Consider the following 27,299-nt stretch of genomic DNA (forward strand, 5'->3'; position numbering starts at 1 on the left):
GTAGCAGTTTCTTTCATATAAGAAAAGCTCACAGAGAAGAGATATTTTTTTATAATAGTAAAAACCAGATATGTGTTTAGCTTTTTCAGAATTTTTTTTCTGAGAATTTTTTAAAAGAAAGTGTCATACCATAGTGTATAATGCCTACCTTGGAAATTGAGTATTTTTGAAGCTTGTTTATATTCTAAAAGTATTAAAAGTATATTTTAATTTGTCTATTTTTATTAAACTTGTTTGTTTATTTTTTAGCATTATTCTATATTTGTATTATTTTTATTCAGAGCTACCTTTCTTAGCTTACGATGATGAGGGTACTTTTTCAGGCCGAAGCTATTGAGTTAAACAAATTTTTTATTAAATTGCTATATTTTGTTGTCTGGCTTTTAAAAACATTATATATAGCTTTGAGAGTTATGATCATTAAAACTTATCATTTTTTTTTTTTAGGTATGATGATTGGTAGCCAAGGTCTAGCTTCTAACATGTCTGGCAATTATGCTTCTAATATGGGGCAAGATGTTTCTGGGTATAACTTGCAATGCTCACAGCCTAACTTGATGACACATCAGCAGTATGGGGGAGATCAGTATGTCCAGTTCTCAAACCCTATGCCCAAGATTGGTCACAGTCAAGGTATCATGATGGGAAGTCAGCAGCAGCAAGGCCCCTTCAGCCCAAACTTGCCTGGTGGAATGATACAACAGCAAGCTGGATACACTGGATATAATATTGGTCCACATAGTCATGCTCAGCAACAACCCATTCCACAAATGACCCCAATGATGTCTCCTAATTCAGGTTGGAACCAGTCTCAACCCAGCCCCAATCAGCAAACACAGTCGCATCCCCTCTCCCAATTTATGGCTCCCAATGCCCCACAAACTCAGATGTCCCCCTATATAAATCAAGGCTTCCATTCTCAACAAATGTCTCAAATAAATCAGTACAACCCCAATAATAAAATGGCAGCTTCAAATTCCTCGTATATCATCCAGTCTAACCCTATGCAGGGAGGAATGGCTAGTTCCCAAGGCAACATGAATATGATGGGATCTATATCAGTAAGAGCTTCTCACCCAAATTACCCTTCACACCAAGTATCTCCAGCATCTCAGCATAGCACCATGATGCAAGGAAATTACAACTCTCCAATGAATCAAGTCATATCTGGCCCTGTTACATCACAGTACTCTGGAGACATAATGCCAACCCATGTGCCTAACCAAATGAACTCTAGCAATATGGGCCAGCATTATCCTCAGTATACTAGCAATCAACAATTAAGGCCAGAAGGAGGAGGTGCCTTGTCTCATTACACCAATCAGAATGCAGCACCTAGTTATGGCCCACCTTATCAGACAATATCCCAGCCCCGCCCAAACAGTTCAACACCTTCTCCTAGACCAACCCCCCCTCCTCAGTCAATGACACCCAACCACAACAGCAGCACTCAGGGAAACTATGGGCAGACAAGTCTGCAACAGCTGGAGCAGCTTGTTTCTCCCAACCTAGCAGGAACCAACCCCTATCAACAGCTGATGCAGCCTAATTCCTCCTCTCCAACTGGCAATTCCAACATGCAATGTGCAAGCCAACAAGGGCCCATTTACAGCTCTACCAATTTCCCTACCACAACAGTGTGCTCAACAGTCACAATGCCTCAAGGAGGAAATGTACAGTCTGTTGCTGGCCCACAAATTCAAATGAATATTCAAGGACAAATTCCTATGCAGAATTCAAACAACTTAGGGAACTACCAAGGCCAGAATCCCATGATGCAAAATGCTGCTGGGCCATTGAGCCCCAATCAATCCATGCTACCCCAAAATCAAATGGCTTTGGAAATTCAGAGACTTGAACAGCAGATGCAGCAACTGGTGTCAATGCCTCATACTCAGCAACAGATGCTGGAGGTTCAGGAACGGCTAAGATTGTGTCGCTCTCAATACCAAATGCATATGCAGCCCCAACAGCATCACCAGCCAATCCAACCATCCCGCATGCCAGGTGGAAAGATAATCCCACAGCACATAACACAAATAATTCCCCAACCTCAGCAACAAATAGGGCAGGTGCCACAAATACAAATCAGACCTATTAGAGGAGCTACATCAAACATACAGCCATCAAGCATGAATTCTCAGCCAATTCTCCAGCAGAAAGTTCCTAGTCAGTTAACTGGACCAGTCAGCAATAGATCTGTTCCTTCTCCTCAGAAAGTTCAACCATTTCAAGTAAGCCTTTGATTCTATTTTGCATTTTATGTTAATATAGTGTAAATTCAACAATTATTTTCAAGTTTGCAGTGGCTTATTTAAAAAAATGCCAATCTTTCTTTATTAAAAGAAATGTCAGTCATTTTCTTTCACCTCTAAAAACCAAACTTACATAGAACTTAAGTCATGGAAAGCATGAAACTGAAATAATTTATTAATAGTTCCTGCCAATATTTAAAAAAAATAAAAAAAATAATTATCTCAAGTTTATTAAAGCACAGTTTTTATAATAATTAAGAAGCAAAATTTAAATATCAATACATATAAATGTAAATATATCTTGACAGCTGTAATACTGTGATTACTACTTGTGTCATGCAGAATGCTGAGGGCTTTGAAATTTTGGTTCTTGAGGGCATGAGACCATATTCTCTCAGTAATTTTAAGGTATTGGAGTCTAGCATAAAATGAAAATACCCTGCTTAGGTACATGATCTAAAAAAGTGTGCCAATAAATTAATTATAATTTAGATAGTTGGATGAATAGAATTATCGCCAGATTAGGTTATTTAAAATAAACAATGTTCAGTAACAAGCTACATTACTCTGTTCATTACACATATTCTATTACTAAGTAGTGAATAGTGAAAAATAATTAACAACAAAAAATAGTCAAACAAAAGATTGTTTAAAAAAACAACTATAATTTTTGTAGTAAAGGAGAACAAATAATCCATAATTTTATCTAGTATATGCACATCTTAGGTCAAAACAATTATTTTGAGAATATCACTACAGCAGACTTGTAACCTTTATTCTTTAGATCTTTATTTATATTTTGTATATAATGTCAGAAAAAAAGGATGTCTGTGTTTGGGGAAGTCATCTATACAGAGATTTTAAAGAAAAATCAAACAGTATCTAATAGAGATATGCTACACAATCATACAAATCAGGCAATACATAAATGTAACACACAAGATTAAAAATTGTTATATTGCATGTAAAATTAACTCAAAGTTGCTTTAGACATCAGATTTTTCAAAGTAAATGAGATTTGATACAGTAAACTAAATTTGGAGATAATTGTTCTGCACTTTATATGATTCAGAAATGAAATTGTGTGTGTGTGAAATTAAAAGACATCTCACTACACAAAGTCTTGTATATGTTTAGAAATGTTATATAAATAATGTCAGATCAGTTCTTACAAGCTTCCATTTATTTGTTTTATTTCCATTATCAATATTTAGCTTTTTAGGATTTTAGAAACAACCTTTTCAAACTATTTCAAGCTTGTTAAAATTTCAGCATTTATCAATTGTGTTACTTTTGTCTTTTTACAATGCTGATCTTTTTAATAGTCAAATGAAAGTAACATGATTAAGATTGTAAATTATTATTGACAACTATTGATACGCTCATTAAATGTACCAGATTTATCTACTCATCAACTTTGGTTTAAAATTTGAATGAAAATTATTCCTTGCACCATTTTTTCCCCAAAAATATTGTACTAATCAGTTACACATTGCACCATGTTATTATTATTATTTATTTTTGTGCTGTTACAAATGTCTAAATGTAGTGTTATATTTTAAATTTGCTTTGTGCCTGTTTTCAAAGCTGCTGAGTGCATTATTGCTCATTACAGTTAACACATGCTTAGTTTCTACATGTATACGTACAAAAAAGGTCTTAACTTATTTACATTTCAGCTGAGCAAGAGTTACTAATCATAACTAGAACATTATCTGCATAAATTGTGAATTATGTCCCTTGCAATTATCTAAACGCTGACAAGAAGAATGAATGAAGCAATATCATGGCAGCTTTTGTGAAGTGTCAGTAATGACGAGCTGAAGTCTAAAAAAAAAAAAGAATAAGCACATGTAATTAACCCTCCCCCCACCCCATTTTTTAAAATTGACTTGTAAGTTGTAGAGGAAACACATTTCTTAATGAGGAAGTTGGGATCATGCATCGTAATGTAATATACAGCTAGTTGACCGATGTGACTTGAAAATGTGTGTGTGTGTGTGTGTGTGTGTAAGGGTCAAATCGGTGCACCCTGTCAATTCTGGCTCAACGTCTGGCCATCAAGTGTCATCCACCGAGCTTCTCTTACGTCCCCTTAGTTGCATGGGACTTTTCTCACTTCTTGACTTTGGTGTATCCAGTAAGGATCTCAAGGCAACTTTCATTTCAATTGTCTTTCCCCACGCCTCTGTTGTTTGACTCAATTCATTGATGTAGTGTCTCTAGGTGTCCCCGGCAGTGCCACAGTTAATGCATAGAAACGTTGTGTGGAAATGAATCACTGGAAATAATGCGCTGGATTTATTTGTGATGCTATATTGCAGAGTACGCTCCTTTCTCTTCAAACCAGCCACCTACCCCTCTAGCAGAAATATTTACGTATGTGTGTTTGAAGGTACAACTATAGCAGACAGAGCTTGTAGAGATATTATGACCTTAGCCAAATAAAAAAAAAGTAAAAAAAAAAATAGTAGCAGGTCTGGGGCGCGGTGGTGGGGAAGTGTGACGTCGTGAGCTGGTGAGCACTTCAGTGCGCGCGCGCTCTCAGCACGCGTTGCTTCATTTTTTAACCCAATGTCACTCTTTGTTCCTTGAGTCGGGGGCTGGTAAGGTCTTTTGGTATAAACAAAATAAAAAAAAAAGGACAGGTGCGCTGAAGATATTCCTTAATACCCCTCATTCGCCCCCATATCGTAACATTGGTGAAGCCTCGCCCCTCCCCACCAGCCTACCACCGGTCTAAGACACAGTTGGTAGTTACACACTTTACAGTGTAAAATTAAAACTTTTTTTTTTATTTAAGTACAATCTGACAAGGCGAACTATCCAACAAGAGTGTTGTGTTGTTGAGTGATGCTGTTGGACTGTGATTGAACTGAGCGAGGAATGGTTGTGCAAGTGATTGTGTGAGCTACAGTTTTTGTTCTTGTATTTAATATTCATACACATTTCGACGTGAATAGCTGTTTTTTTTTTTTAATATTTTTTTTTTTGCACAACCGTGCTATTTGGTAATCTTGAAATGTCGGATATGGTCTGGTCTATGTAAAATAAATCTCTTCATCTGCTGGTCAAACTGGACACCACACTACAGTGTTCTTTGCTTGATTGTGATTTTCTAACGCAATGTCGGGTACCTTGTGCTTCGTTTTAACGTCTAGCATTCTGAAGTCTACCCTATGATGTCATCGTGGAGTGATATTTTCGTATGCATTGATCAGGTCTGTGGTCTCGTTACAACGTACATCAAAATGTCCTGTCTCCGTTAGGGTCATGTTTCAGATGTTTTATTTGCCCCTCCCCCGGTACAAACGTTGTTGATTTCCGCACTCTCCCACGTCTGGTGATAAGTCTGTCAAATTGTGTCACCATTGAGTTCAAAGTTTAAACACTTTTCGTGCAGAAAACGTTTTTCCATTTATTCAAACAAAAAAAAAAAAAAAAAAAAACGTACGAATGAATGCAAAGATTTGAACTTCTATCATTACATTTTTCTTTTAAAATTTCGTCTTAATAAAATGGGGCGAGGTTAAGCATTGTGTTTGCCTATATCATTGCCTTTGTGAGTCACCACGATGTAAGAAGTTGGGGGGGGGTGTAAAGAGCTTACCTTGAATGGAGGAGAGAGGGAAGAGAACAATACAATTATTATGAGAAATAAAAACAAAACAAAAACACAACAACGAAGAATTGACAAGGTCTGACCCACGGCCTGGTTTCGAGATGTATGCCCTATATTGAAGCGTGTGTATTAAAAGAGCACATTTCTCCCACCTTTCTGCCTGGCCCACTACCGTTTTACTTTTGTATATTAATATGTAGCGGGGGAGTGGTGGCCTCGTGCCGGCCTGAATTCTTTGTCTGGCGAGCTCTGTATTTATTCCTCGCTCCCCTCCCATTCTTCGCTTTCAATGTGCTCTACATATTCTTCTAGCAACTAGCAGCCTAATACTTCTAGCTATACACCCCCCTCTCTTACACACAGACACACCTGAATAAGTTTTAACTAATACTTGATCACCCACCCGACTTTTTTTTTTTTCTTAAGCCACTTTTTGTGAATGCGCCATGTTCTAACATGTTATGTATCCTAATACTCGCGTTTCAAAACGTTAAATTGGCGCGCAACAAAACCTACATTCACCTTGGAGGATCTATCTCCAAAACCTCGCAATGTAGCCTGTTATTGCACTGTTTCTTTGTTCGTCTGATTTCCATGTCAAACATCAATAATGAATAATGCTAGTCTGTCGCCTGACCACATCAAGTTTCTTAACACTGTGTTCAATCATGTCCTTGTCATTGGTTTTCTAAGGTATTAGTGACACACGTTCAACTCCTCGTCCAACTTGCTGTTTGTTAGATTCGACATTTTCTTTTGGAACGACGCGGAGAATATATTTATTTATATTCGTACCGGCAAAGGTGGTATCCTCAGGTAAACATGTTACAGCAACATCGTATGTGACGTTTGCGTGAGTGTTGATCCGACTTACTCCTCTGTGTGAGCTGTGGGTTCGTCTCATTAGAGAATGATCGGTCATCGTTACAGAACTGGGAACACTAGTCACTTTACAAACGTCTCTTCAACTCAATAATTCAACAGTAATATGGATCAGGGTCGACATTTGGGTTTCACTTTTCAAAATGTCTACAGAAAACAAATAAACTCTTCACTAGTTCGGAATAAACAAATTCCAAGTCTTACGTCATTTTATTCCCCCCCCCCCCCTTCCAAAAAAAAATCTTCTGCGGGTTTAAGTTCCATGCAGTTGCAAAAAAAAAAAGGCTTCAGTATATCATTGGTAGATCATATATTTTGAAAGTGTACCATCATTTACCGGATATTCAATTTTGTGTTCATAAATGTGTTGCGGTGGGGGTACATCTGTGTTTATGTTATTGTTATGTATTAAGGTATGATGGTACACGAGAAAGATCTTCGAGTTGAAGAATACTGATGCTAGAATGTTGTAATATTGATTTATCATCTCTTAGTCCTAGCTCGACATGGCTACATAGTAGTTCTATCCTCGTGTCTGGCATCCTATTCTTCGTGTTGCCACCTCTGCACATAGAGTCACGGACATTAGCGTTTCTTAGAGGTTTCAGTGAACTGATGCTCGTTAAGTCTGATGTACTGTTTTCTTCCTTCTTTTCTACTTGTTTTAGTGCTGGACAGAAGTAGATAGATGGTAACGGGAACAAGTTTGTAAGCGTGACATTAGCCAATGAATCATTTATCGTTTGTTCAAATGGCCCTAGGCTATACACATGTTTTGTGTTTTGATAAAGCTCTGAAATCACTGCAGCGTATTGATCCATGTATAGCGTGCATCTTAGTCTCGATAATAATAGTAGTCCTAGCGTTTATGTACCCAGACGTATGGCAGTCATAAATGTAAGTATTGTAGTAGAGGTACTTGCACTGTAAACTATAGATATAAAAAAATGTTTAATCTCCTTACCAGCTCCACATCGTCATCATCGATTTATTCCCGGCAGCCATTGTAAACATCATATTGGCTTTGAGGTAACCCAAGCACTTGCTCTGGATATGTCCATGTCTATAACAAGATGGCCAAGTTCAGTTCAGCATACAATTTACGAAGTAGCCGAATAAAATGCCATAAAAAAAATTAAAACATAGTTTCCACGTCTTATTTTGGGGACCCTAGTAGAAAATTCCTTAACGACTGTACTGTGAATAGCTTCAGACAGATGGCATAGAATGACATGCCTCCACTGGTAGTCTAGATTTATGACAGACAGATGGCATAGAAATACAAACCTCTACTGGTAGTCTAGATGTATGACAGACAGATGGCATAGAAAGACAAACCTCTACTGGTAGTCTAGATGTATGACAGACAGATGGCATAGAAAGACAAACCTCTACTGGTAGTCTAGATGTATGACAGACAGATGGCATAGAAAGACAAACCTCTACTGGTACGCCAACTGTAAGACGACAAACTGTTTTTGTTGAAGGATGTCTTCACCTCTTCATAGTTCTTTGAACTGTTTAAACATCTTGTCAGGAGTTTATGAGCTTTGAAGCAGCAGAAAATATTCTCTGATTACTAGTGGCTATTTTAAGTCGTGTAGATCTCTGTAGGAAGAAAGTAAACTGCTTAACTCTTGCTTCGACTTCCAAAAAACAACCAAATCTAAATATGTACAGTTTTTGAATAGGGTTGTTCTGGACTCCCTTTCGCAGGACCCTTTTATTTTCCCGTTTCTTTCCAGATCTACTTGTAATCTCACAAAACTGCAGTACAGTATTAGTGGACATCAGGATAGCTTTTTGTCAGTTGCCCTCTCTCTCTCTCCCGTCGTCTTTCTATGAACTGAAACACACATCAGTAGCAATTAAAACAGAAGGAAAATGGGGGGAAATGACAAACTCATGGCAGAATTCAAAGAGTGTCGTGTCCGCGTGTGTGTGTATGTGTTAGTACTGGTGATGGGAAAAACTATCTAGGCCGCGGCATCCACATACATGAGGACAAATAATCGATAAAGAAACTAATGAGTTTAGATTTGATTCCGAAGCCCCCATCCCTGCTTGAGCACGTTTCCAGAGATGGGTGTTTTAGTTTGAATATACAACTCTCTCCCAGCATCTAATTGGATGCAGAAACTCCTCACAACCCGCCGCTTACTTTTGTCTTCTCTCTTCTTTGAGAAATAAAAAAGAAAAAGTGTTTCAATAACCTTCGGCATATCAATTTTTGTGTCTTGATTTTTTTTTTTTTTTGTTTCCTGCAAGAACTTCAAGAGTGGATCGAGCTGGAAACAAGCGCGCGTGTGTTTTCTCCTGTGTGTAGGTGCGTGTTCCAGTCAGTAGGGCTTATGTTCTACACCTGCATTGGAAACTGGTAGCAGTCACAATGATGTCATTCATACATTTACATAGGACAGCTCGCATCTATCAAATGGTAGTAACACAATCTTTTCGATTCAACTCTTGCACTGTTGGAGTTAATTAAACAACACAATAGTAAGCAACTGTCTGGCTTAGTGATATTCTCACTTTGATGGTACCGGTGAGATTAATCTTGGTTAACCGAATATAAAAACAATTCTGTTTGGTTAACTATTTCTTATTAATATTCATTAGTAGTAGTATTGAAGACCAAAGGAATGGGAGCGGAACAGGAAAGTCTGCTTCTCAAATCTATCAATTTTCTTCTTGAGATATTTTCCAAAACTACTTAGTGTTAAGTCGACATAGTAGCTCACTAAAGATTATAGTCTATAGAGTTATTTCATTGTTCCATCCGCATGTGCAAGCGTATACCATTTAATGTTGAACATGCTATTCATTGTATTGTATAATGGACTCAACTCCACTTTGGAAAACCTGCCCTCTGTGTTGCATTGTACCATTCCTGTTTGACTCGGTTTCCATTGAGTTCGTCTGCGTGTTTCCAACAGTAGGAGCAGTTTTATATTCACAAAGGATCGATCAACTTATTAATATAACTGTTCTTGTTCTTGTGACTCGGCTTGTATCGATTTTTGTTTCTACACAAAGTTGTTTTGTTTAAATTATTTCTGCATAAATGTTCAGCTTGGTCACTCGATACTAGTCGCGCATGCGCTTGGGTATGTGGATCTTTTTTTTTTATTCGAATATAAAGTTTTAATTGGAACAAATTGAAAACATTTCACAGACTGTCCGTCTACTTGGGATTCCACTTTGTCTTGGTTACTTTTTTTTTTTTTGGTATGAAGATGAACTCGTCAATGTCCTGAACTATGTTGGTGAACATTGGAGGCCAGCTTTTTCTTGCCCACCAGAAATAAAATGACTAGAGACTACAAACAATCAATATTCTGGTGTGCTGCCTTCCATCGCCTGCTCTTCATGCTTATTGCTCCTATTTGTACATAAAGTATGCCATCTCTCTCTCTCTCTCTGTTATACATGCGTATCATTTTTACATGACTTTTTATCATCACATTTCAACATCAAACTGTAAGTGAAGTCAATTTGAAACGCGAAAAAGTTTTATTCTGCCTCCTTGCACCGTGTTAGGGAACTTCTTTCTTTCTTTGTAATACTATGTTCAAGAATTTGAATAACCAGTAACCTTTTTGTTTTCTTCTCTACAACGCCTGCGAAGTTGCTCTCAGATGTAAGGCTGGACATTGAGAACAACGAAGACATTGCTGTTCTGATAGTTTCCATCAATGTTCAAGATGAAATGATCTTTCGGTAACGTTCTAAGCACTGCAGCTCTGTTCTCATACTTAGGCCGAAGTAATCACTTTCTTGACTAAAGCGTCTACTGTTACAACATGCCTTGATGTTTTATCAGTGTCTTTTTGACTGGAGCACTGCAAGTATAGTATAAGAAAACTTAGGGATCTACCTTCTCATAATTGGGAGGGGTGGTGGTAGCTGGGCTTGTTAAATACGCTAGGTAAATTGTGACGTTTTGAAACATGTTTGTTTGTTCTCTCTCTACGTTTGTGTGGACACGTGACACGTTTGATCGTTCAGCTGGTACACAAATAAATCATAACACATTTCCTATCTACTGCAGGCTGTACAAAAGCTGCTGTGAAGGTATTATTCGCTAAAACACAACCTCAAAATTAGCTCTTGGCAGTCTCGTCCCAGCACTGTAATTATACCGAGTACATCTGATCGCACCGTCAATAATAAAAAAGTTGATTTGTCAAGTGTGCTTGTCATTGTTGATAAAGTGTAGGTCTACGTGTGTACTGCCACTACACGACATGTGTGTACTGACATGCTGGTTGGATCTTAGTGTGTCATTAACTCTTTGTCTAGACAGAATTCACACTCGGGTCCATCTGGACATGTTCAAATCTAAAACTGGACAAATAGTTGAGGTCTATGGAGTTGAGTGATTTTCACTGTCTACTTGAGAAAGAGCAAACACATTTTGGAGATTATAACGGAGTACTGTACATGATTGATTCACTGGCCAAGACTAGTGCTAAGAAAAGAACTTAATAAACTAACACTGGAGTTGACTTTGTTGAATTACCAAACGTCGAGTCGACTTAGTATGGTGATATTTCAGGTAAGTCTTTCCTTAATACTCTAGACACATTGTTTTTATTTGAGCATTAGATAACTGGCTGTATACAGAAACATTTATTACAACTTTTTATCTTTGAATTCACGTCTACCTGGACATCAGATTTATAAGAGAAATATTTCTCTTCAAAAGAAGTCCTTTAGCTTTTTATTTCCCACTGACAAACTCGTCAACTCAATTTTAGTTTGTTTTTTCACCTTTATGCATCAGTGATCTGACCTCATTGTCTGGTAGTGTTGTCGTTGTTGATGAGACTTGTATGTAATTAGTACCACCACAAACCTCATATTTAGAGCCATCTTGTGTGTGTGGTGTGTACATACACACACACAAAGAAAAAAAAAAGACAATATAGACCAGTCATGTAGACTATTTGCTGATGGCCAAGAAGTGAGACAACTTGAGTAATGCTATTGTTCCGTACAATATAGACCAGTCATGTAGACTATTTGCTGATGGCCAAGAAGTGAGACAACTTGAGTAATGCTATTGTTCCGTACAATATAGACCAGTCATGTAGACTATTTGCTGATGGCCAAGAAGTGAGACAACTTGAGTAATGCCATTGTTCCGTACAATATAGACCAGTCATGTAGACTATTTGCTGATGGCCAAGAAGTGAGACAACTTGAGTAATGCCATTGTTCCTACTTGACGTGTTGTACTGTTGCAGGTTGGTTATTATCCGTCTGTGGTAATCTGTTCATAGCCTAATCGGTTTAGTTCTGTGCATTCACTACATCTAGCCACAAGTCTACATTAGGTTGTTTTATGACTCTGTTTACAAATGAACTGGTTACACATCGTGCAATGGTGAGTTCGCGCACTCAACAGATGGCCTGGGCCTCAGCAGACGTTGTCACAAGCACGTTAAAGGTTGTGACATGTAATAGTGCAAAGTCATAATGTGCATCGACTTCACAGCGTGTGGTCCAACTGTGGGACTGACATGACACGGGGCTCTACTCAGTCTGGGTTGTGTTTATGTGTTAGTTAGGTTTATCTTGGCCTTTGTGCCCCCCTTCCCATTCTACTCTCTAGCAGTGTCTCTGAAGTAACATTTTTTTTCTTGTATAACTTTTTGAATCTTAGTCAATCTTTGAGTGAATTTATTTTTTCACTTTCTCATCGGGCATCTTTGATCCCTTTCCCTTTGGCGCAATTGTTCAAATGTTCTGGTGCATAATCAGTATATAGATGCATGTTGGTGTATATGTTTAGTGGTGAGGCTGTAGTGTTTTTAGCAAGCTCAGATAGTGGGTGTCATTTCTCACATAGGCCAATCTTGATGGCACCAAGTTACTGTGGTCTCCTGTCTTTGTTGCTGGAATCTCAGCAGGCTGTAAACAGTGAAGTGTTGATAATCCATCAGGGCTGCTGTGGGACTTAGTTTCGTCATTTTTAACGGCCTGAATGATAGAGAGGAATAGTCTTAAGTAAAAAATATTGTATTGGCTGATGGCCTTTTTGTGTCTTAGTCTCCTTGCTGTTAAAATGAGTCTTGCTAGGTAAATGTCACAGCTGTACACTTAAAGTCAAACAGTATGTATACTTGTAGAAAGTTTTCCAATTAACCTTTTAAGTATCTTAGCAGCTATTGTGGTAGGTAGTTATAATACTTACTTGAGAAGGAAAAAAGTGTGTATAATTAATGTTGACCTAGTTATTAGTTTGAGCTCTTCAGCTCCTGAAGTTAATGCTAGTAGGTTATGTGATGCTAACACTATCGATCCATAGTAACTATCTATAGAGTTATTGTACACAACTTTAGCGTTGGAACCAAGTCGAAACAAGGGAAGCACAAATGCGCGCAATGCAAGATGTTCCTGAACTAATTTGCAATTCGCTTTATTTTTGTTTTTGTTTTGGCCCGGAGAGGGTGGAACGCCGATATACATGGCCCTCTCCTTTACATTAATAGAAATGTTCGTGTTTGCGCTTTTAACTGCCCAAAATAATGATCCTGAAGTTTGATCCCAGTCCGTGTGTATGTGCATGGAAGGAGGAGATCACATTTGTCAGTGGTATGCTGGGACGAAGTGCAGTCATAGGATACGCTGAACTATTTTGGTTCAGATCTTCTATTCATAGCAGTGGTGCCCAACCTATATTGGCCTGAAGACTATTTGTTTCCAACACGTCAAACAAAAAATAAAAGAAATCGAGTTATGTAGAGCCGATCTTTGGCCGCTTGGGGTAAAACTTCTTGTGGGGCCAGATCTGGCCCTCTGGCCGTAGTTTGGGCATCTTGTACAATCCTGGAAACCCATCTAAGGTCGACCTGTCAAAAGACAATCAGTGCAAACTCATCAGTGTTAGATATAGTTATCTAGACCTATTTCTCTGATACTACAAAGTGAATATATTATTCGTGAAGGAAGTAGACTTCAGTGGCATCACTTCGGAACACCCGTATCTGAACATTTCATTGCCGACCTTGTTAAAAAAAAAGGTATTCCCCTTTTTTGTAGTGTAAGGATGTCAAGGTCACAAGGAAACAACCACCGGTAGGTGGCCCTGAGCAAGCGTGCTTGTATGTGTGTGTGCATAAGGAGGGCGCTGGTCTGTGTGGTAGTATCCTCTAAGTCAGTTCATTCATTGCTCCCTTCGCCCTACTCATCGCCGTATTTCCTTTGTCTTGTCTACCATATTACATGTTGCCTTCTTTGCTCTGGTGCTTGAGTTCCTTTTTCTTGTCTACCATATTACATGTTGCCTTCTTTGCTCTGGTGCTTGAGTTCCTTTTTCTTGTCTACCATATTACATGTTGCCTTCTTTGCTCTGGTGCTTGAGTTCCTTTTTCTTGTCTACCATATTACATGTTGCCTTCTTTGCTCTGGTGCTTGAGTTCCTTTTTCTTGTCTACCATATTACATGTTGCCTTCTTTGCTCTGGTGCTTGAGTTCCTTTTTCTTGTCTACCATATTACTTGTTGCCTTCTTTGCTCTGGTGCTTGAGTTCCTTTTTCTTGTCTACCATATTACATGTTGCCTTCTTTGCTCTGGTGCTTGAGTTCCTTTTTCTTGTCTACCATATTACATGTTGCCTTCTTTGCTCTGGTGCTTGAGTTCCTTTTTTTTTCTGTCATTAGTTTGTAGGAATAAACTTAAGTCGTGGTCTTTCTTCTCTCTCATATTTTAGACTAGCTAGGTTTGTGACGAGGTCCACATGGGAACACATTTCATCACTGAACAATAGATCTATATACACCTAGTTTACATATAAAACAAGTAGCTATTAGATAACTTTGATCTGGTTAAAGCTTTGATTTTGTGTAATACTGTAATAGCATGTACATTTCTGGTTCATATTTAAACTGGCGGGGAAACTTGAGGGTGTACGTGTACAGTAATTCTCACCTAACACACAAGTCTACTCATTTATTGTTACAATATAGCAGCTTCTGAAAAGCACACACAGACACACACACTAGCGTTTTGTTTTGTTTTACAAAGCCTTCCAAATGTTTTGTGTAACAAACTTTGTTGACATATAACGTATCTGTTTTTAAAGGTATGGTTTAAGTTCCCTTCTTAACTCAAAACTCAGTGCTCGCTATTACGTAGGCCTAAAATAATACCGATTTTTAGAATTTAGGAATTATTAGTCTAATAATAGTTCAACTGACGGGACACACTCGCTTAACAGTTCTAATTGCACCATTTAGACACTAAAATGAATAATGAACACTAAAAATGGGAGCTTATATTGAGTTTGAGACTGAGCACCAAATTATATTTCTAGATCCAGTTTATTTGATTTTTACCAAGCTTATATCAATTCACTCTTGTCTGTCGGTCTGGTAAAATGTTATTTATCCCACACTTCATCTCGGATCAAGCTGAAACTTTGCACAATTATGTCATATACATGACAAAACACGAATCAATGACAAAAATGAACCAATTTGTTCACTATTGGTAATTATTTTGTTTTATTATCAAACAAGGTAAAGGAATTGTATTTCATAGATGTGGTGATTTAAGGTTATTGAATAAAGTCCCATTTATATTTCGAGTTTTATAAGCACTTGGCTGGTATAGTAGTTAGTGTGTGGCTTGAGGAGGTTTGAGCCCCCAGTTCGAATTCAAGGTGTATACAATGCATTCAAAAAGAGAGGACGGTAACATTGACCCAGATATCTCCCCCCCCTCCCCAAACTGTTCAGACAAAAATGATAGGATCATAGCGCATTGAGAAAGATAAAGCATGCAATTGCGCTAATGGAAAAACCATTGGTAAAAATAGTTCTAATGGCACACGTTTATTATTCATAGATCTATTACAAATTTAATGACATGACTGATCTAAACGAATTGATACAGTTACAGTTTGTTTGTTTTTTATTTGATACATTTTTCTTGTTAAATGTTCATCTTCAGACATCTGATGTATAGTGTGTGCATCTGGTCTTAACGTCATCCTTATCAGTAACTGGCCAAGTCAGTGTAATAGATCTTGACCACAATGGGGAGAAACCTATTGAAGGCATGGTGGGGACACGTTCAATTCTCTGCCGCTAGAAGTATTGCGTATTGAAGGCATGGTGGGGACACGTTCAATTCTCTGCCGCTAGAAGTATTGCGTATTGAAGGCATGGTGGGGACACGTTCAATTCTCTGCCGCTAGAAGTATTGCGTATTGAAGGCATGGTGGGGACACGTTCAATTCTCTGCCGCTAGAAGTATTGCGTATTGCATGCGTATGCTTAGTAACTAGCATCTGCATCATTGTTTATAATAGCTGTATCCATGGCTACACATCAAGGTATTGTGCAAACCCCCCCCCCCAACCTTTTTTATTTTTTAATTGTATATCTACCTGCCTGCAGAGGTTTACAAGCCTGTAATTACTTCGTTTGTGGGAGACTCAAGTTTTTTTTTTGGGATGGGAGAGGGACAAAAAGGGTGGGGGGTGAGGGTTAAAAAACTAGAGGGAGTACAAGATTTAGGCCATCACTGGATTGTATTTAACTCTTGCCATTTTGGCTATTTGAAAGAAAAATGTCTTTGTCTGCAATGTCTAGTGTCGTGCGTTAGAACTTGCTGGTCTAGGTGTGTAGTTGTTAGATCTTGATAATCTCTTCTGATACAGGCTCAAGTGTGTGTACCTACCTACACCAAGATACTTAGGTGTATAAACTGTGTTCGCGCGCTGAAGAGAAAAAAAAAGTGGGGGGGATGGGGGTTCTGCTAACCGTATGACTATTTTGTTTTTAATGCCAGGCAAGACGTGCTTGCTATAAAATAGTTTCTGGGATGGTAGTAACTCCGGAAGTAGGACAGTACGAGGACTAGTCAAAACGTCGCAATAATTTGTCTACATTTTATACTACCAGACTTTGTAGAGTAAATCTTTGTACTCAACGTTTGTTTTTTTTTTTGGCTTGCTTATTGGGGGAGGAAAGGGTGGTATTGAATGAAATTCATAAGGGGCTGCTTGGAGAGATGGTGTCATTATTACGCCATCTGTGTGTTGTGTACTAGTCAATACAATCAACTCAAGAGAATACATATAGTCTGCTGTTAGAGCCAGTTGATCGATCACATCTCTCGTCCTTCTTTTTTTTTCTCTTTCTAGGCGTGCGTGTATTATGTTACGAATATACAGACTAGTCAATTAGATCCGGACCAAGCCCTGTACCCCGCGTCCCCCCACGGTTTTGTTTTGGTGTGCATTAATACAAGGTGGTCCAGATACAAAGACGTTTCTTTGTTGTTTCTGGGCCTCAAAAGTAGTTTATGTAGCGAGGGGCTCTGTGTACATCTGTTTAAATGAGCTGGACTGGATTAACAAACGAAATGGATTAACAAACGAAATGGATTAACTCGTGTCTGTTTAGTCATTCCTGGATGATAGTTGAGGTTATGTTCAAAAGTAATAGATCTAGTTTGCGGACAAAATGATTGAAGCCATCTATTTCTACAAGGTAAGTAAACGATCAGCTCGTACTTGTTTCTAAATACCTCGCAGAGGTTCCATTAGAATTTAGAAACGGGTGTAGTTCTTAGCCCAAACCTCCTGCTGGACTTGAAGGAAAGGAAGGGATAACTTAATAATAGAATCTTCAAAACATGGCAATACCAAGTGATAGCGTTATAGCTAATCAACTCTTCACTTTTGATGTAGCTCCAGTCTTAAATTATAAAAGTGTGCGTTTGTGTCAGTGTCAACACAAAGTCCAGCTTCTACTCTGTTTCGAGACTCTTTCTACTTTTACTTCTTATGATACGGTGTTGTATTTGTGGTTTTTCCCCGTTATTAAACGTCAATTTATGGTTGCTGTGTTTTAAAGGATCGCTATAGTTCTGACTACCATCGTTTGCTAAGCGCATTTAGACTGATCAGTACACTATCTATGTGAGTACAATGCACATCTCAAATGACACGCGATCAAGTTGTGTAAAAAAGGATTTAAAGTCGACGAGCCATTACATTCTAGACCCGTACCCCTCTCTGTTCCGTCCGTCCCATTGAAGAGCTAGTAGATCTATGTCATAGTGACTGGATGGTTGTCAGCTATTGGAAACTCCTGTCCACTAGGTCGATGGGCCCCGCGCACTGAGCTTGCCGTGTGTCTCAGGTCCGACTGGTCAAGCTTGTGTTCCTGTGCTCTAATAGTACTGTGCTGTGCCCTAATAGTACTGTGCTGTGCTCGGGAAGGTCGCACTCCGTTTTTGTTGTTTTTTAAATCCTGTGTTGAAATAGAACGGGGGGGGGGGGGGGGGAGCGAGATAAACCAATGAAATTGAAAAACTAGAGAGAATGTAGCTTTGTTTATAGGACTAAATATCTGATGAAAAACTATATGGAAGGTGGCTTTGTTTTCCAACGGTACACATGACCTGGGTAGGCCACACATATCAGTATTGTAAGCACACAGTGTTACAGCTACTTGTAATGTGTATCATGGGGGTGTAGGTACTTGAGATGGTCTTTGACTATAGTTGCACACAACACACACACACGTTCATCCATGCAGTAAGTGTCAGTTAAGGGCACACACTGACACACAACCAACTTTACTGATCCCACCTGCCATGTGACCTGCCCAGTCCCCAGACAAATAGATGTATTATTCCTTCAAATCAGTTGTAGATTTTTCTCTCCAAATGTCAATGCATGCAGTAGTTGGAAACTCAATAGTTTCACATGTTCTATTTTACTGCTTGTCTCAAATACACTTACTGGAGTTATTGAAGATGTTGGAGAGGGGCAGCTGAGTCTGGATAACTTGTTTAAAAAATGTTTGGAAGATGGTTTTTTGTTCATACAGTTGGCTGTGTTTGCATGTCTTTTTAACAACTTTTAGGTTAGTTCTATACAATTCCTCCCAGAAAACTTCACTAGAACAGTTTAGTGGCTAACAATGTAGAGCCTTATTCTCAATTTAGTGACATCTTGACAGACAAAAGTGGTGTTTTTTTTAACACTCTTTTTAAGTAAATGGTCTAATGAAAAACATCCTGTATACTTAGTAATTGATGCACCTTGTCTACTTCTACAACTCTATTGACTTGTGTCTAAAAGTTGTGCTTTGTAAATCTTTGAACTCAGAACAAAAATCTGTCACACAAACCCATCAATAACAAAACATTTTAAAGGCTGCTAATTTGTATTTATCAGGTTTTTTTTTTTGTTTATTTTATATATATCTATAGATATCTAAGCCCAGCATATTTATTGTGCACAAAATCTTTATATCACTGAAGTCTTATTGTACAAGATCCAATTGCTGCTAAAAGAAAGAAAATCCTTCAATGCCATTTTATAGGAGGAAAGACCAAATCATTAGTTTTTCTGGCCATACACCCTCTTCCTTAGCCATCTTTGAACTGATAACTGAGCTAGCATCTCAATGCTAACTTGACTTCATTAATTTACATTATCACACTAAATGAACAAAAAAAAAGTGCTATATTTATATTAAATGCACACACTGAATTGTCTTCCCTAAGTACAGGAATGCACTTGATAGTAGTGTGTCACTTATTGTTACATGTCCCTCCATTATCTGCAATTTGTTTAGTTTGAAAATTGAGACATATCTAAATTACATTGTTGTTATCTGGGACAAAAGGTGACACATAGCTGCTCTTTTGCAGAGCATGTTTATGTCTAAAGTACTTAGATAAGTTTAGTTCAAGCTTAGTTTTTACTTGATACTATTTCAACATTTTTTTTTAAACACACACTCCCTACGCATTCAGCTAATTTACATCAAAGCATATTTTGTCTGCATATTTTGTCTGCATATTCAAAGTTATTCAAAGTTAACGTGCAATAACAATGACACTTGGTAAAAATTAATAATTAAAATACTTGTAATACAGGCTTTTTTTTTTAAAGCTATTGTCAAAATTAAGAAAGAAATTAAGCCATGTAATAGTTCTAATGTTTGTTTATATTTTGAACAGAGCCCGAGTTCAACGAGCCAGATGGACTCAAGCCAGCAAAAGCCCATCTCCAAGGCTTCGTTGGTGAGCATCCAGCCTGCTGACTCCTTGACTGTGGACTCTGGACCCTCCTTCCCAGATAGCCTTCAGATGAGTCCGGAAGAGTTCCATATTCCTTTACTGGATCAGCTGACTGACCAGGAGTTATCATCCACACAAGACCAGGACAATGGGAACAAAATTATCATGGACATTGCAAGATCACAAATGTCAGGAGGACATGTAATAGTTTCCTCAGACTCCATGCCCACCACTATCACAGAGATAGCTGAGGCACAGGAGGGTCAGGGCGAAAAGCCAAAGCGTAAAAGAATCAGGAAACCAAAGGCAGAGAAGCCTTCTGAGCCAGGCATAGAAGGAGAAACAGAGACGCTCTCAAAAACGAAAAAAGAACGCAAACCCAGGGAGCCTAAGGAACCTAAACTTCCCAAAGAGCCCAAACCACCTAAAGAGCCTAAGCCCCCAAGAGAGCCAAGACCTAAAAAACCCAGGGTTCCCAAAGAGCCCAAACCACCTAAAGAGCCTAAGCCAAGGACGCCTCGTGTCCGAAAGAAGAAAGCAAAAGAAGATATTATTACTGATGTGTCTGTAACAGAGGGTGACTCAACAATTGTAACCAGTGACACCTCCTCCATTGCAGGCCCTGATACTTCCATAGATGTCACCAATGTGTCTGCTGTGTCTGTCACTGATCAGGCCTGCATGACTATCCTTGATGAACCTCCTGATGGTTTGATAGAAAAGCCAAAAACTGTTAAAACCAAGAAGCCCAGAGCTCCCAAAACATTAAAACTGAAAACACCAAAGAAGAAAAAGCCCCCAGCAACACTTCTTCTGCGGAGCAAGAAAAGAAAAAGGAATAATTCAGGCTCAGATGTTGAATTAAACTTGGGTGAAGGGGAGACAAGTTTAGATATGGATTCTAACACTGAGAAAAGGCGTTCTTCCAGGAACACAAAACGCACTAAATATATTGATGATATAGACTTGAACTTATCAGATGATGATAAGAATGATGATGATGCACTTGGTGATGCACCAGTGACAATGAAAAAGAATACAGAAGAGGATACTTTGATAGTAGACAAAGTGCTTGGTGAGCGCATAAGAAGGGCAGACAGTGATGCAGAGAAATCTGCTAGTGAAGAGCCAAAGAAGGAAGGTGAAGAGAACAAAGAGAGTGAGAATTCTGTGAAGAAACAAGAGACTGGTGTGGAAGAGTTTTATGTCAAGTATAAAAATTATTCTTACCTGCACTGTGAATGGAGGACTCTTGAAGAGTTAGAGCGTGGTGATAAACGAGTATTGTCCAAAATTAAGAGGTACAGAATGAAGAAAGCTCAAAGCTACTTTGAGGAGGATGATGAAGAGCTGTTCAACCCTGACTATGTTGAGGTGGACAGAGTGCTGGACATGATGGTCTCTAAAGATCCAGAAACTAATGAGGAAATCAAACACTACCTGGTGAAATGGAGGGCGCTCGCATATGAGGAGGCCACTTGGGAGCTCTCTCAGGATGTTGATCCAACCAAGGTTGACATGTTCTTGAAATTCAGAGAGCCACCTCCTGAGGACCAGCGAAAAGTTTTTGCGAGGCCGAGACCTGGTCAGTGGCGCAAGTTGGAAACGACACCAGAGTACAAAAATGAGAACACACTTAGAGAGTACCAGCTGGAAGGAGTCAACTGGTTGACCTTTTGCTACTACAATGGTCAGAACTGTATTCTCGCTGATGAGATGGGGCTAGGAAAGACTATTCAGAGTATTACATTCCTTAATGAGATATATAAGTATGGCATCAAAGGCCCATTTCTGGTCATTGTTCCCTTGTCTACCGTGGGTAATTGGCAGCGTGAGTTTGAGACTTGGACAGATATGAATGTTGTGGTATTCCATGGCACCTCCATTAGCAGAAACATGATTAAGGAATATGAACTGTTTTACAAAGATGAGAATGGCCAGCGAATACCAGACATTTACAAGTTTGAAGCCTTGATCACAACATTTGAGATTATACTGACAGACTTTGACCTATTGGCTGACATTGAGTGGCGGTGTGCTGTCATTGATGAGGCTCACAGGCTCAAAAACAAGAACTGTAGACTTCTAGAAGGCCTGAGACTGTTTGACCTGGTAAGTTTTTATAAATCATTAAATTGACTAAGACGTGGCTTATTATATTTTCTTTCTGTGTTATTATTAAATATTTATTAAATATTTTGTTAAAAATACAACTAATTTTATAAATTTACTCACCATTGGTGAACAGTTTTGTAGGTTGGAACTTTTAGTTTTTTTTATTTGGGTGATTTTCATTAATTTGACCTAAATACTTATTCACCTTTTAAAAATGTTGGTTAACAAACATACCTTATTTATTGAATCTATTAATATTTCAGTTCACTTTGACATTTGAGATTTAAGTAAACTATTTCTTTGACTGCTAATTTATTGACAGCTTGCACAGAAACTTCCTAACACTTGAGCAATCACAAAGCTATACTATATCTTGCAGTTAATATTTTTATATTGTAGAATGACTGAGAAATCATTTGTATTTAAAAAAAAATGTTTTCAGGAGCACAGAGTATTATTAACTGGAACACCACTCCAGAATAACACAGAGGAGTTGTACAGTCTTCTGAATTTCTTAAGTCCAAATAAATTTAACAGTTCTGAGAGTTTTGTGAAAGAGTTTGGAGATCTAAAGACAGAGGAACAAGTTGACTCTCTTAAAGAGGTGAATTGTTTTTTTGTTTTTTTTAAATTTATCCTTGTCTTAATTAAATTTGTATCCATCTATAATTCAACAACTTTTGTTTTGCTACACTGTAGATCTTGAAACCTATGATGTTGAGACGTCTGAAAGAGGATGTGGAGAAGAACTTGGCACCCAAAGAAGAGACTATCATAGAAGTGGAGCTAACAAATATCCAGAAGAAATACTACCGTGCAATTTTGGAACGTAATTTTCAGTTCTTAGCCAAGGGCGCCTCCAGTGTTCCTAGCTTGATGAATACAATGATGGAGCTGAGGAAATGTTGCAATCATCCATATTTAATTAATGGTAGGATTGATTACATTGAATTTACTTTGTGTATTAGTCTATAAATTGTGTACAATTAGTATTTAAATTGTTTGCCCATACCATGTTTAATAAATATTTTACTTTTAAAATTTACCATCAATAGTTAGTTAATTGTTCATAAATGATATGGTCATACCGTGACTAATGGCATTCATCTTTTATTTTAAATAGTCTTGGACCATGTGATGAAAGTGTCTCAACATATCTACCTAATTCCTATCCAGTCTATATTTAACTTTAAAAAAATCTTCATTAATTAGTTACTTAAAATTCTATAAGTTTTTTTTTGTTTTTTTTGAGATTTTGCAACATACTTTGCTTATTTTTTTTGTAAAAGAGCCTTTATATTTGCATTTATGTAGGTGCTGAAGATAAGATTCTGGATGAAGCCAGGGAAAAGAAGTCTGATGACCCAGACCTGATGTTAAATGCTATGATCCAGTCCAGTGGTAAAATGGTGCTGATGGACAAGTTGCTACCCAGGCTGAAGAGTTCTGGCCACAAAGTGTTGATTTTCTCACAGATGATAAGAGTGCTAGACATTATTGAAGACTATTTAATGCAGAAAAAGTAAGTATGGAGACGTTTCACCATGAGAAATATGCGGGTTGATCTTTAGATGGGATGCTGAATCATGAGTGATGGGCTGGTTGATCTTTAGATGGGATGCTGAATCATTAGTGATGGGCTGGTTGATCTTTAGATGGGGTGCTGAATCATAAGTGATGTGCTTTTTATTTTATGGACTTGTAATTATTGTTTCTATTAACTTAGATATTTATATGAACGTCTGGATGGAAGAATTCGTGGTACAGTCCGGCAGGAAGCCATTGATCGTTTCTCAAAGCCAGACTCTGATCGTTTTGCTTTCTTGCTGTGTACTCGAGCTGGTGGTCTTGGAATAAATCTGACTGCGGCTGACACAGTTGTTATTTATGATTCTGACTGGAACCCTCAGAATGATTTGCAGGTAAGTGTCAAGTAACATGAGATACCTGAGTTTTACTTGAAGCATTTGTTTCACTTTATCCTCACTTCTATTTGTTGTTGTCTCCTTAAGGCCCAAGCACGCTGTCACAGAATAGGTCAGAGTAAAGCAGTCAAAGTGTATCGCTTGATTACTAGGAATTCCTATGAGAGAGAAATGTTTGACAAGGCATCTCTCAAGCTAGGACTTGATAAGGCTGTGTTGCAGTCTATGGGAGGAGAGAAGAATGTCAATACTGTAAGTTTCATTATTAGCATATGTGTTTGTCAGATAAATAGGCAATTATGAAATTATTTTTTTGACATTAATAAAACATTATTTTCAAACAAATTATGCATTACTGGGCTTTGTGAATAGTAGTATTGCTACACCTAGATACTTGAGCTAATTGTTTTCCCCCTGTTCTATTTAGTCAACTCAGCTAACAAAGAAAGAAATAGAAGACCTTTTGAAGAAAGGAGCATATGGAGCATTGATGGAAGATGACAACACTGGGGATACTTTCTGTGAAGAGGACATTGATCAAATCTTACAGAGGAGAACAAAAGTTATTCAGATTGAATCTGAGGGCAAGGGATCTACTTTTGCTAAGGTTTGAAAATGCATTTTTTTTTAAAGGTTTGAAAAAAAAATTTTTTTTTCCCACAGTAGTTTTGGGGAATTTATGTTCTTGCCATTGAGGCTTGTTGTCTTTTAGGGTATTATTATGATTTAAGATCTACTATTTTTTGTCTTGGTTTTCAGGCCAGCTTTACAATGTCAGAAAATAGAACAGACATTGATATCAATGATCCAAACTTTTGGCAGAAGTGGGCCAAGAAAGCAGACATAGACACAGAGTTGCATAATAAAAAGGTCAGTATAATTTTCCTGATATATATTCAAGCCCAAGACTTTCAGAAATATAAATACCAAATGAACTTGGTCAGTAAGAGGGGCAGTCCTGTTATGTTTTAACAAAAATAAAAGTTTTTTGTTTTTTTTTTAAATTTTTTTTTTGCTAGAGAATAGATTCTCTTTAACAGTTAACCTCTTTTAATTTTTATGTTTACACAATTAATAAGTACACTATCTAAAAACAATGTATGCATTTTTTTTAAAGAGTGAATTAATTATTGCGGAACCACGCCAACGTAGACAGACCAATCGTTATGGAAATGATGAAGGAGCCCTTGAAATCAGTGACTTGGACTCTTCTTCTGGCAGTGAAGATGATAAAGGAAACAGATCTTTCAAAAAGATGCGTAAAACACGCAGTCAAAGGAGAAACCAGGATGAGGATTTAGATTATGCCAATGAGACAGCTGGAGAAAAATATGACAGATCTGAGTGCTTCAAAGTGGAGAAATTATTGCTGGTTTATGGGTGAGTTGATTTATGCAGTTTTATTTGATTCATTCCTAATTTTTGCATCTTTTTTTTTTTTCAACAAAAATTTTTGAAAGATTTGCCCCACTTTTATAGAAATTGCTATATAGAAAATAAATATTTTTTAAATATTAAGCAAGCATAATTATAATTTAATTAGCTTAATTTATTAGTCTCATTTTTTTTGTTTTCTCTGAGTAGATGGGGCAGATGGTCAGACCTAATCAAACATGCTCACTTCAAGAGAAAGTTAACAGAAGATGATGTGATTATGATTGCTAGAGCAATAGTAAGATTTTTTTTATACCTTGTCATCATTGTGTTTTACAATATTTATTTTTAATTAGAGATGATTGGAGTGTTTTTATGTTAATTGTTGTTTGATTGAAGTGTACCATTCATCCTTTTTCAGCTGGCCCATTCCCTCAAATTTTACAAAGGAGATGAAAAAATCAAAAACTTTATTTGGGACTTGATCTCCAAAGAAAAAGAAGGGGAGCTAAAAAACCATTCAGGTACAGATTTATTTCTTTTGTTGTATTTGGTACAGGCATCTTAGTCAAAGTTGTATTTTACTTTATAGAATAGTTTTGTCTGACTAATTGTGTATAAACAATTCCAAGAGATGTCATTTTAAATGTTAAATTATCCTGTGATGATTTGCCATGCTAATACCAAGGGAGTCTCATAGATGAGATGTGCTTGTCTTGGAGACATTCCTATGAGTTGAAAGTAAGCTTTACTGAGGATATTAATTAATGACTGTGTAGATACATAAATATTTCTGCTGGAAATTTTTTTTTCTTCAATGATTTGTTTAATGTCTAGGTCTGTCTGCGCCTGTTCCCCGTGGACGTAAAGGAAAGAAACGAAAGGATAATATAAGTTTTATAGAGGATCAAGAAAGACCATTGGACTTTGATCCTGAGATGGTTTTAGACAATGGCTACAAAAGACATTTGCATAGGCATTCCAACAAGTAAGAAGTTACTTGGTTTTGCACCATGATATAAATAAATTTAGTGCTACATATTCATTTTTTAAAGTCTATAGCCTGACATTTTTATAAATGTATATGACATTGTCCTATGATTATTCTCCATTTTAATCCTTAAAGAGAACTCCATTTTATCAGCTTTTAAAAATCTGTCAATAAGTTCATAATTTTTCAATGGGAAAGTTAAGCATCATATTTATTTCCATATTTCTGCAGGGTATTATTGAGGGTGAGACTTCTGTATTACATAAAGCAAGAATTAATCGGTGAAGAAGCTGAAAAAGTTTTTCAGAATGTTCCGCACACGTAAGTAATTTCTGAACAATTTTTCTTTTTGACGATGTATATTTTAAGGTAAGTGTTGCCCTTATTTTCAGATGAAGGTCAGTTGTGCATGTGTAAATCATATCTAAGTTAATGAGTTTAAGAATTAGTCTTGCTTGTTACATTGAATTTGGTTAGTCAACTAATACATTTATTTATGCAGTATGAGCAGGGAATACCTTCCCTATCCCATTTTCTTCTTTAAAATGAGAAATATGCTCATTCACATTCGGTGGATTTTACATTGTCTTGTGTTTTTTTTTAATTAACCGATGTAGGGAGATCAACATTCCACAGCCCATCCTTGAAGGAGAGGTGCCAGTTCCTTGGTGGGATGAAGAAGCTGATAAGTCTTTGATTATTGGAGTCTTCAAGTATGGCTATGAAAAGTATAACTGTATACGCTCTGATGGTGCTTTATGTTTCCTGTCCAAATGTGGGCCGCCTGATGGTGCAGCATTGTTGGCTGAGCAAGAAGATGACAAGTTAGTTTCTTTCCCGGATTCTAAATCTGTTTTAAAAAGATTTGTCCTAGACCATGTTACTTCATCTAGTTTGTTCTAGTTGATCTTAGGTTTGATTTTGTTTGTAAATCCAATATTAGTGGAGACTAGCTAAGACTTGTGTACTTTTTATGCTTATAATGTATCACCAATAGAAATAGGTGAACACTATGATCTGCTCTATGTAGACTGTTGTAAAAAGGAAAAAAAAAGTTCATTAGAAATCTAATTTTTTTTTTT

At 37.4% G+C, this 27,299-nt stretch overlaps 1 protein-coding gene across 7 annotated transcripts in view; it reads left to right on the forward strand.

Moving 5' to 3' along the window:
- LOC106051881 (chromodomain-helicase-DNA-binding protein 8-like) overlaps positions 1-27,299 on the forward strand; it is a 47,979-nt gene that overhangs the window by 5,180 nt on the left and 15,500 nt on the right. For 5 of the 7 annotated variants that reach the window (XM_056036277.1, XM_056036281.1, XM_056036280.1 and 2 more), the window contains exons 4-18: positions 448-2,234; positions 19,753-21,924; positions 22,370-22,531; positions 22,627-22,858; positions 23,242-23,449; positions 23,654-23,849; positions 23,940-24,104; positions 24,280-24,459; positions 24,612-24,722; positions 24,970-25,232; positions 25,437-25,524; positions 25,648-25,750; positions 26,064-26,214; positions 26,449-26,538; positions 26,835-27,041. In XM_056036277.1, the coding sequence (XP_055892252.1) occupies positions 448-2,234; positions 19,753-21,924; positions 22,370-22,531; positions 22,627-22,858; positions 23,242-23,449; positions 23,654-23,849; positions 23,940-24,104; positions 24,280-24,459; positions 24,612-24,722; positions 24,970-25,232; positions 25,437-25,524; positions 25,648-25,750; positions 26,064-26,214; positions 26,449-26,538; positions 26,835-27,041 (6,115 nt within the window). Of the gene's footprint in view, positions 1-447; positions 2,235-10,635; positions 11,318-17,001; positions 17,265-19,752; positions 21,925-22,369; positions 22,532-22,626; positions 22,859-23,241; positions 23,450-23,653; positions 23,850-23,939; positions 24,105-24,279; positions 24,460-24,611; positions 24,723-24,969; positions 25,233-25,436; positions 25,525-25,647; positions 25,751-26,063; positions 26,215-26,448; positions 26,539-26,834; positions 27,042-27,299 lie in introns of those variants that run through there. The other 2 variants (XM_056036283.1, XM_056036282.1) reach the window with 2 other exon arrangements.

Source organism: Biomphalaria glabrata, chromosome 7 (assembly GCF_947242115.1).
Source record: "Biomphalaria glabrata chromosome 7, xgBioGlab47.1, whole genome shotgun sequence".
In the NCBI taxonomy this organism is placed as follows: domain Eukaryota; kingdom Metazoa; phylum Mollusca; class Gastropoda; family Planorbidae; genus Biomphalaria; species Biomphalaria glabrata.